Genomic DNA, 12113 nt, shown 5'->3' with positions numbered 1-12113 from the left:
AGTCTAGTCTATAGTCTAGTCTATAGTCTAGTCTATAGTCTAGTCTATAGTCTAGTCTATAGTCTAGTCTATAGTCTAGTCTATAGTCTAGTCTATAGTCTCTATAGTGTAGTCTATGGCCTAGCCTATAATGTAGTCTACAGCCTAATCTTTAGTGTAGCTTTGTCGGCAGTCTACTTTATAATCTAGTCCGTAGTCTAGTGTTCAAGTCTAAAATACAATCTTATCTAGATTATATTCTATAGGCTAGTATATAATATAGTCTATAGTCTGGTTTAGTCTATGGAGTTCAGTCTTGTTCACAGTCTGATCTATAGTCCTATAGTTTGGCTTTGGTCAAGACGAAACTGAATTCTACTTTATAATCATATCTTTAGTTTGGTATAATATAAAATCAGATCGTATTACTTCATTTAAAGCCAGAGACATTTGTTTTAGAAAAATAAATTTCAAATTCGACCTGAACAGAGTTCGATTACCTCATATGAAAATAATTACTAGACATCTATTTACTTTTTTTTCTATTATCATTATCTACTCAAGCATTAAGTTATATATTTAAACATTTCTAACAACTTCTTAATAACTATTTATTTTATCAAATTTCCCAAAAAATTCTAACTAAAACCATAGTATTCTTATTATTTTAATCAACCAAGCAGAAAAAAATGTCGCATACAATTGTCGGAAACATGTTTACTTGCTAGAAAATGTTGCTAAGTAACAAACAATTGTTTATTTTATTAAGTACTCTAACAATAACAGCAACATTGTGAAAACCGGGTTTCACTCAATTTTTTTGTGTGTTTGTTGTAGAAACAACATGTGCTAAAAATCATAACAATAAAAACAAGACGAATGAAAATATATAAACACAACATGTTTGAGTTGCAACCTGCAACCGAGAGAGTAAATATGTTGCAGTGATGGTATTTTTTTTTAAAAGAGAATTTAATTAAAAAAGAGTATTTTGTTTTAAACAGCAAGAAAAAGAGAAAGAGACTTTTCTAAAGTCTTATTAGAGTGTTTGTGATATTAAGAGCGTGAACTTTTAGGCACTAAGTGGAATTGGGTTTTTTTTCTGAAAGAAATTTTTTATATTTTGCCTTGATTTTTCACACAAAGCAGTTAATTTTTTCAGGAAATTAATTTAGTAAAATAAACTATATGTTTTGATGAACTTTTGAAGAGTTTAGTTTTTTAGTTTTGTTTAAGTAAAAATATTTTTTTTAATTGAAGAATGATGTTCAAAAATAGATCTGCATTTTTTTTTTGATAATTTTACTTTCCAGTAGAAATACTAAATTTATTGCGAAAGCCCCATATAGCGATATATGAGTGATGTTGTTGTTTAATCTTCAAAATTTAGGTTTCTTTACGTAGTTTCTTATAATTTTTAAATTTTTTCGGTAAGAAACTAGTCTTCAAAAGAAGACACTTTTCGGTTAGAAAATAGTGTCTTAGGGATGACTTTTTTTCATCTAAGAAAAAAATTTTCTAAAGAAAGTACTTTTGAATAAGAAATATTCTTCTTCTAAAGAATTCACTTTTCTATAAGAAAACAGTCTATCAAAGAAGACACTTTTCTGTAAGAAAAGTGTTTTTTAAAGAAGACTTCTTTTTTGTAAAAGAAAATATTCTTCTAAAGAAGACAGTTCCTCAAAAGAAAACAGTCTTCAAAAGAAGACACTTTTCTGAAAGAAAGCAGTCTTTCAAAGAACACAACTTTGTATTAGAAAACTATCCTACAAAGGAAGCACTTTTCTATAAGAAAGCTGTTTTTCAAATAAGAAACTTTTCTATAAAAAAAGAAAACAATTTCTTCCAAAGAAGACATTTTCCTATAAGAAAACAGACATTTGAAAGAAGTCACTTTTATATATGAAAACAGTCTTCCAAAGAAAAAATTTTTCTGTAAGAAAACTGAACTCTTTCGTTTTCTAAAAAAGCTGTTTTCCAAAAAAGAAACTTTTCTATAAAATAGAGAACAATTTCTTCCAAAGAACATATTTTTCTATAAGAAAGAAGTCACTTTTTGTATAAGAAAACAGTCTTCCACAGATAACATTTTTCTGTAAGAAAACTCAACTCTAAATAGTATAACAGTTTTTAAAATTAAACACTTTCCGAAAAGAAATCTGTACTCTAAAGAGCCACCTTTCTTTAAGAAAATTGTTGTCTAATGAATAAAGTTTTTTTAAGAAAATATTTTTCTAAATGAAAACTGTCCTCTAAAGAAAAAGCTTTTTCTATTAGAAACTGCCTCTAATGATAATAAAATATTGTTTTCTTATGAAGGCTAAAGGAGAGTATTCTCTATAAGAAAACTGTATACTTAAAACTACTTATTTCTGTAAGGAAATTGTGTAATAAAGAAGACGCTTTTCTGTAACAAAAATGTCTTTTATAAGAGACTTTTTTAACTGTCTTTCACTTTTCTATAAAAAATATCTATTCTAATGTAAAAAAAAACCAAATTTATCACTAACATGTTTTTTGTTATTTTATCTGCAAATAATTAATATTCACCCAAATCTAAATTAACCCGGTCTCTATATAAATATTTCTCTCTCTCTCTTTTCAAGACATTCCTTTACATGTCCTTGTTTCAATTTCAAATCATAACATTATTTATTTTCATTTCCTATCACAACAAAATTTCCACAAACATTTAGGTTTTGTTTACAATTTCATTACTAAGAGATTCCGCTCTCTCTCTCTCTCTCTGTCTCTCTTTCTTATTAGCCAATATATCATTTGCTCTCTTATTGCGAAGGTGTTTTCATTACCACATCATTTCATAGCTAACAAGCAACTATAAGCTACAACAACTTAAACTACAGTGAGACTTAATTCCATTTTGTTTATAATGTAATACTTGTTGTTGTGTTTTATACTTGATGACTTAGTACTTGTTCTCTATATATAGTATGAGTGTGTGTTAGTGTTGTTGTTTCATTTTAATTCTTTTAGCAATTGAATGCCTGAACATTTTCAAAACGAAAGTTTCAGTTCAGTTCATATCGGGTTTTCATACGGGTTAGTGGTTTATTGGCAAGTTAAACGCAAACGCTAACGGGATAATTTTTTCACATTGATTTTAATAATAATTAAAAGAAGAAATCACAAAAAAAAAAAAATAGTATAACAGCAATAACAACCACACATACAGAAATGAAAAATTAATAAAAAGTTCTAGTAAAAACGGTTGAAAAAAGAAGAGAAAAGTTTTGTAAAATTACTGAAATTTAAGGTCTTTAAAGACCAACTTTAAAACAAAATTTAAAGCAAATTGTTGCAAAATTAAATGAAAATATGAAGAGAAATTTAATATCAAAAGAAATTTAAAGATGAAGTTTGAGATGCAATAAAATTAAAGAAAAAAATTCTAGAAATATAAAATCTATTAAAAGAAAATTTTAAAAAATTTATAAAAAAAAGTTAAATCAGTTTGTAAAAATTATAAAAAAAAGTGTTAAAAGAAATTTTGTTTATTTTTTAAAGTTGAAAAAGTGTTTCAAAGTGTTATAATACAAATTAAGCCCTGACCTGCTGAAATACAATTGGATTTGTTATTGTTAGAAAAACAACAACAACAATAAATATATAAAGCAAACCAACAAAACATAAATATAAGGTAATTTTTGTTGTTGTACATTTGACGGGTTGAAGGATATATTTTTATTGTTTTTTTTTTTGTTAATAAACAACAATGGCTGTGTTTACTATTATTACAATAGCCTAAAAGTAGGCTTGATTTTTTTGATTAACATAACAAAAAAAAAACTGTGTCAAAGGGTGTTGTTTTTCATTGAGTATGCAAGGAAACGGAAACATTCAAATCTTTGTACATTTATATTATGAAAAAAATCAATTAAAATTTTTGTTAATCCTTGAAATTTTTATTGCTTTTTGGTATGTCAATGTTTTGAATAAAACAAAAATCTATAAACTTTTTAAAAGGTCGTAGAATTCACGACAATAATTAAATACTAGACAAATTTCACTGGAACAGTTTTAAATTAAAATTTTTAATGTAAGACAATAAAGTTGACACAAATCAAATTTGAGTGCTATATACGGATGAGTCGAATCTTTAATAGCCTTCAGCTATAAGAAAGCTATTTAGTACAAAAATTGAATAATTATAGAAATGTATGAAAATTGTATAAATCTTGAAATAATGGAGTGTTTCGGAAATGATTTGTATCATTATTAACATCTACACGCACAAAACTAAACCGATTGACTTAATTTCGTTTACAACTTCAGTATTCACTTTATTTTGTCGTATACAGAGGGAAAAACGTTTTCCAATTATACACGCCTGGTACCAAATTGACACCAAAGTATTTATAACTTTTTAATAACATCGGTTGTTTGCAGACAGCAACAATTCGTTGTCGAAATTGAAATTTTATTCACAACCTTTGTCTAAATGTTAACAAACGTGGAAAGCTCACTATTAACAAGGGATTGTATCAATTTCGGAAACTTATCTATCAGTGTTTTTTCTCTTCGTGTATATTGTTTATTTGTAATGAAAAATGGCAAGTGTTTTCGAAGGATAACACAGGATATTATACTTTTTAGCATAAAGTGCAATCAAGTTCTAAGAAATAACATAGTTTTCTTTGGAATTGATCTTTTACTATAACTGTGAACTAAAAATTAAGCTCTAAATCGTGGAAATGTTGAAATGTTGATGACTTTTTTACGTTTTAGCGACTCTCGAAGGTAGACTTTTTACCCACCAAATATAGTCTTCATTTGCTATCAATAAATATAACTACATGATCTCAAACTGCAATAATTTTGTATGTTTCTAAAGTTTAGTCAATGTTCAGAGTAACATGTGTCTATCTTGGTCTCCTAAAGCACAGCATAAATGCGAGGATCCGATATAAAAATCATGTAACCTTTTAGAACAAGTGCAAGCGATAACAGCTGGTCTTCTCCTTACAAATCTGCTGCCGAGTAAGCATAATTTTTGCAAGGTGTATTCAATTATTGGTCGTTCCGTTATTAATTCCTCAATTATTTAAGACTAAGAGACAAAATTAAAAAAGTCGAAGCTCTGAGACGATGTTATAGTTTTCTATAGGATTGACCAAATCTGACCAAAGTGTTTTTTGCCATCTGATCCATTGTTTTAACTTGAAAATAACAGCTTAATATGTTCTTTCTTCTTCGAGATATCTTCACGTAAAACTCATAGTTTTTAATATATTTATACCCAGCAATTTGACCACCTATTATTCAATGACTACTTCTAACCATCTGCATTACTTGTATGTACTCTTATAATGACTTACATATAATCAGAAGAAGAACCCATGTTCGTGTATAAGGAATTGTTTTGTATTTAAAACAAAACTAATTTTTACCTCATTATTTATAAGAACTAATTTAAATAGTGATCTGTAAGCGAGCGTGGTAAATACTTGCCTTCAATGGCATCACCGTTCTAATGAATAAATACTGAAAATTGGCTTTCAATGTAAGATTCTGCTGGGTATCTACACTACTATAGTTTCGAAGGTATAATGCTTTGTAAATATTGTTACAAATTAATACAAAATTCACAACAACTTGACGATGTTGCAATTGACTTAAAATCACTTTCTGATTCGACATAACATTGTCTCTTAAAGCAATGCCCGTTAAAATTAAAGGATGATAATTCAGCAATTACAGTAGATTTTTAAAGTTTTTGTTGTATCAAACTTAAAATGCAGATATCTCGAAAAAAGTAAAAAATATGCCAAGAGCAATGAAGTTATCTTAAAGCTGACAGAATGTAATTGCAGATAGCAAACAACATTTTATAAATAAAGTTGTCTTCGCGCTGTTATAACGTCTCAAAAAGGGGTTTTTAAAATTTCCAGACACGATTCCTCGAATACCATAAATTTTGAGCTTAGCTTCTGATTAAGCGTAGCTCAATCAATATGTCAAGAAGAAAGAAGTTATCTTAAAGCTGACAGAATGTACTTGCAGTTAGCAAAGAACATTTCAGAAACAAAATTGACTTCGCGCTGTTATAACGTCTCTTAAATGGATTTTAAAAACTTTTGGGCACTATACCGCGAATAACAGAAATTCTGAGGCCAGATTCTGATTTAGTGCAGCTCAATCAAATTTTAAAGATCAAAGCAATTTCAATTTTGTCAGTCTTTCACTTATATCTTTGTTAGTTATGACCGATTTTGCTTAAATAAAAGCTTTATCTCACAACTATATAGGGCCTTGAGAAAACAGATTTCAACACACATACAGACAAAGTATGTGAATAGACATACACATGCACAATGTTGTGGCTCAACAAGCAATAGCTCCAGGTTTAACAAACGAAATGACAAACTCAAAGAGATTGATTGTGACTATATATAAAGAGAAATACATGCATACAATTGCCTTAAACATTTATCTAATTATTTTTAAAACTTGAAGATCAATAATGGAAAAATTATTAAACAAAATACTTTGTAAGTCTACATAAACTAATGAAAATATTTTTTGATATAATGTTTTTATACTTGTGCGTTTACGGTATAAATTTATGTCTAAAATGTATTTTTTCTAAAAAGTTGCGAAAGTTACCAGTGCCACGGTATTTTTGCAAAATCACGGACACAAAAAACATTTCTAACTTTATTAAACCTTTTTGAATATATTAAATAATGTTTAGATTTAAATAAACACCTAAAGCTATGCTTTAAAATACTAAACAAATAATATTATGTAAATATTTGCCCTTTTAGAATTCTTAGCGAAAATATCGTTATTTAATAAAGAAAGCAAAAACTAAAACAATGTTAATATAAATTTAATTGAAAATTTTCTTCAAAACATGTTATTATACATAAAAGCACCTAAAAGTATGCTGTGTATTACTGTAAGGCTTTATACTGAGAAATTTAATTGAAATATTTGATTTTTTTCAATATGATTATTGAAATTATAGATGTTTGCAGGCAAACAATTTTTAAAAGTATGCAAATATAAATAAAGATATGCATGCCTAAAAATATGCAATTTTATGAATTTTTTGTTATTCTTAAAAATATCTATAGATTCAAGCTTAGATTTAAATAATCAATGGCAAACTGTAACGTTAACAATATGGATCAAATTTGCAAATTTCTTTACATTTAATATGTAATTCTTTAAATTTTTAAACGTACTTTTGAAGTACGTTAAGAGGCACCTAAAATTATGCTTTAAAATACCAGAAAAAGTTCTTAACAGTAAGCTTTTAAATAAAACACCTTAAATATATCAGGGCTTTAAAAAATATTGTAAAAGCTCTTAAAAGTATGCTTATAAATAAAACGCCTTAAATTATGCAATTTCTAATTCTCTGAAATTTTATAATGACCGTTTAAGGGTTTAGTTGTAATTGACTGAAAATTAAAACTTTGATGTTATCTGTCGGACATACTTAAAAATTTATATTAAGACTTCTCACGATCCCTAAAACAAATATTTGTAATTTTGTACTATAAACTGCTTAAGTAGTTCCTAAGTTTATTGATTTCGAACAAACATAACTCTTTTATTTGTACAAATTTGGAATTCTATATATTTTTATATATAAATGAACAACTAAACGTATGCTTTTAATAAAAAAAACTCCTTAAATTATGCAATTTTATAGACTTTTTATTATCAACAATGAGTGGACTAGATTTAAGCTCTTCAACAACCAACTAAAGAAACATTAATATGGATTAAATTTGCATCAGTAAAACTTTTTTAAATTAACCCTTTTGCAGTATTTAGTGTCAAAACAGTTCCATTTTATAACTTTAAAAAGTTTATTTCTTTATAAAAAGTTTACAAGGTAGATTTTCTTAAAGGATTAATAGGCTAATTTTCATTTCAAGTGAAATTTGTTAAAGACTGTTTTTTTAAAGAAGGAGAATATAATTTTGATCCTAACTCTTAAAGGTTTAAATATTCCAGATTACAGCAAAAATTGACTCAGGAGCAAATAATTGCAAATAAAAGCAATTTCATTAAATTTTTTCGAAAAATTACATTTTCATTCAAATTTAAATCCCTAATGTAGAAAAACTTTAAAAAACATTTAGATTATTGTTTTTTTATTATCCTATAAATCCATCATAAAATCCGGTATAGAATATTTGAAATTTTAATATCCATTTAACAATTTTTTTTTAATTTGATGTAGCTGTTCCTTTATATGAACAAAATTATATTTTGTTGCTTAATTTTTCTATGATAGAAATTTGTTTCTAACATTTTCTAATTTTATCGCGAATTTTTAAAAATTTTCTACAATTTATTGCTAATATTCCTTAAATTTGTATAAAAGTGGCATACTTTTAGGCGGGTATGCAAATTGTACAAATATTTTTTTTTTTTAAAGCTTGCAACAAGATGGCGAACCATCCATGCCTGAACTTTTCTAACATTCCTGGAAATAGAAAAACGAACGAACAAGCAAAAACTGATTCCCGCCTTTAAAAAAGGGATACTGACATATTAGTTAGTGTCCCGCTTTCATGTTGTAAAGCCTTTTTTAGCATAAACTTTATGGGTCTGTTTAGATCAGATAGTCACCACCCACTGTTCAACATCAAGAATGATGAGTGAAGTTATTTTAGTTTGATGTGGCTTTCCAGGATGAGACTATATAAACTGGTAGCTATCCTAACAGGGTACTGTACTATAGGTGCGCATGCAAGAATGACACAATGACTATTGCAGGAGCTATCAAAGTGAGGATAAAGAAGAGGAAACCCTAGAACACTTCCTCTGCCTCTGTCCTGCTCTGGAAAATATCAGGACTATCATGATTTTAAATTACGACGAAATTTTTAAGCTAATTATGTAGAAGTTCTTTTAAGAAGAGCAAACTTGAAAATAACTTATATTTTGCTAAACAAAATATATTTTTTTAAAAATGTTTTTGCTTAACTTGAAAATCATTTAAAATCAAACTTTCGTTCATAGATATTGAGAAAAAATCATTTTTCAAGAAAATGCAATATTTTGCTAAATTTTAAGGATTCTTTTTGCATTGCTTTTAACAAGGACGTTTATTTGTGGTAAATTTGGAAAACATTTGAAATCAAATTTTCAATAAAAAAAATGTGTAGAAAAACTTTCTCTATTTTAATTAACTAAATGTTAAATGGAAGTGAATAGTTTTCTTGTATACGCTACACCACAGTAGTATGGTATTATTGGTTTGTGGTGTTATAATCAACCTCAAAGTATAACACACATTTTAGAATACTTTTTCTAATACATTTAGTCTTGTTCTGTCTGTCCATCTAAAGTAAAGCTTGTTATTTAAATGAAATTTTTGTAATGAAAAAAAAAATTATTTTAGTAAAACGAAAAAAGGATATATGAGGGACTTTTTTGTTTTTAAACATTTGGAAAGAAATTTTTGTGAAATTATTTAAGGACTATAAAGGACATCCTTTTACAAAGTTTTATAAAAATTCTTAACTTTTCTTAAAAGCTGTGAACTTTTAAAAATTTTCTGCAACATATTTGAAGTAAAACTTATTTTTAAAAAATTTTTCTTAATTATAGAAAAATGGACATATAAGTGACTTGTTAATTTCTATTTTTAAGATTTGGAAAATTTTGCCAAAATTGTAAAAAGCTTAAGTCTAATTTTTCTAATATATTTAGTCTTGTTCTGTCTGTCCGTCTATGTGAAGATTTTTCTTTTTTAAATGCAATTAAAAGAAATTTTTCTATTGAAAAAAAAAAATATTTTAGTAAATTAAAAAAAGGATATATGAGGGACTTTTTTGTTTTTAAGCTTTTGGACAGGAATTTTTGTGAAAATATATAAGGACTATAGAGGGCATCCTTTTACAAAGTTTTATAAAAATTCATAACTTTTTGTAAATGTTGTGAACTTTTCAAAATTTTTCTGCAACATTTTTGAAGTAAAACTTATTTTTAAAAAATTTTTTCTTAATTATAGAAAAAAGGATAAATAAGTGACTTTTTAATTTCTTTTGCTAAAATTGTAAAAATTTTGCTAAAATTGCAAAAAGCATGAATCCTCTTCATTTGCAAACTCTTAAGCAAATATGTAGATATATTTTTGTCGTCATAATAAACCTTTTGAAAATTGTGTAAATGTTTTTGCCTTAATTTTTTATTGATTTATGTCTTAAAGAAAAATTTGTAAATATTTGATAAACTCTTGAAAACAAATTCTCAGAAATTAGTTTAAACTTAAAATGGCCTTGAAATAGACAATATATTTTAAGTGTTTCCTTAAGTCCTAGCACTTGAGACGAACTTGTTATTGTTGTTTATTTTACATTTTGGACTAAAAAAAATCTATAAATATTTAAGAAACTCTTGAAATTTTTTGAGAAAAAAAAATTGTTTCACTAAAAAGTTTTAAGCAGCTTTTTTTAAAGAAAAACTAAATCTTCTACAAAACAAATTTATACGGCGCCATAAACACTTAATAAATTGCAACTTAATTTAAATAATTTCAACAATATTCTATTAATTAAAGCCTAAAGCTATACAGTTCATTAAAATACAGCAACTGTCTAAAAGTATGCTTTGGCAATTTTTTAACATTATTCTCTATTTGTAGGCTAAAAGTTCTTATTAAATAAAGTTTTATTTATATTTCTTATTTTTCAAATTAATTTAAATGTTTATATAGAGAAAACTTGCTTGTCAAAGTAAAGTAGTCTTTTTCAAAAAACAAAAAAAAAATGCCTGTATATCTTTGTCTTCTATTAAAACCTCACCTTAATGTATACATTAAAAGTGCTGCAGCCTAAAAGTATGCTTCAGATATTAAGCATAAAAGGTAAAATAAACCAGAGATAGAGGAAATAAATGCTTACACAAGAAAATAGTGTTAAAATCTTTTAAAATCTTGTCTTCAATATTTTGTTAAACTAAATACTTGTTTACTTTTGTCAAACAACCTGCATAAGCCTGCTCTTTTATTTTTTTCTTTCATTCTTTCTTTGCCTCCATTTTTTTCTCTTGTTATTGCTACAGACTACATAATAAATTCGTGCCCCTAAATATCTTGTTTGTTTGTGTTCTTTTGTAGTTGGAGTGTTGGATTCTTGCCTGTACATAAGTGTGGTAGTAGTATGGAAGAGTCTTCGTAGAATCTTTTATTCTTTTTGCTAGAATTTACTGCACAACTAAAATACTTTGACATAGTTTTTCTTTTTGTTAGTTTACTTTTTTTTCCAATTTTTTTTTTTTTTGCTTAAATATTGTTTGTATTTTTTCTCTTTCTTTCGATTTAAGTCCTTGTTATATTTGTATTAGAGTCTCTAAAGCTTCTGCATCCATTTCCGGTATTCGTAGGAGAACAGCAGGGTTGTAAAAGCTTTTATATAGTAGACACCCCTGGGTATATGTGTACGCCGGGGTCTACAAACTATGCCATAAAGTATGCAAACATTTCATCTGTTTGTATATTTAGCAGTATGCCAGAGTTCAAGGAGCATTCTTATTTTTAGTTTCATGGTTACTACATTTATTTTATTTATATATCTTTTTTTTTTGTAAAATGTTTGTAGTTTTATTATTTTACTATATAAATGTTTTTTTTCACTTTTTTATTTAAATATATTTTTTGCACATTTTTTTTTTGCATTTTCTTTCCTTTAGTTTGAGTTTATTTTTCTTTAATTTTATTTTTATATAGTTTCTGCGACATTTAGGATTTAATGCTTGGTTGCTTGAGTTAAAAACTTTTTCCTAAATAAACTGGCATTTTTAAAACTTACTCACTAACCGTACGTTTATACAGTTGAATATGACCAGAAATGTAGTTAGTTTGTATGTTTGTGTGTGATTTTTATAAATGGTAATGAAAAGGACGCCCAGTGAACAAATTTGAAAATGAGAAACAATAAGTTCGTATATTCCAAATAATTTAGTACCATGACTAAGTTAGATGCTTTTATAAACTTTAGTTAATAATTTAGTTTTATTGAGTAATTTAGTTTTTGTTCTATTTCAGTTCTAGTTCTGTTCTAGTTCTGTTCTAGTTCTGTTCTAGTTCTGTTCTAGTTCTGTTCTAGTTCTGTTCTAGTTCTGTTCTAGTTCAGTTCTAGTTCTGTTCT

At 26.6% G+C, this 12113-nt stretch overlaps 1 protein-coding gene across 1 annotated transcript in view; it reads left to right on the top strand.

The window, feature by feature from the left end:
• The first annotated feature begins 879 nt into the window (after positions 1 to 879).
• The window catches only part of LOC124419296, a 157887-nt gene continuing 146653 nt past the window's right edge, over positions 880 to 12113 (top strand). Inside the window, exon 1 of the mRNA XM_046947994.1 lies at positions 880 to 909. Within this exon, the coding sequence (XP_046803950.1) occupies positions 880 to 909 (30 nt within the window). The remainder of the gene's footprint in view (positions 910 to 12113) is intronic.

This window comes from Lucilia cuprina, chromosome 4, assembly GCF_022045245.1.
Source record: "Lucilia cuprina isolate Lc7/37 chromosome 4, ASM2204524v1, whole genome shotgun sequence".
Taxonomy (NCBI): domain Eukaryota; kingdom Metazoa; phylum Arthropoda; class Insecta; order Diptera; family Calliphoridae; genus Lucilia; species Lucilia cuprina.
Note: the sequence above shows the minus strand (reverse complement) of the source record. Positions and strands in the feature narration are given on the sequence as shown.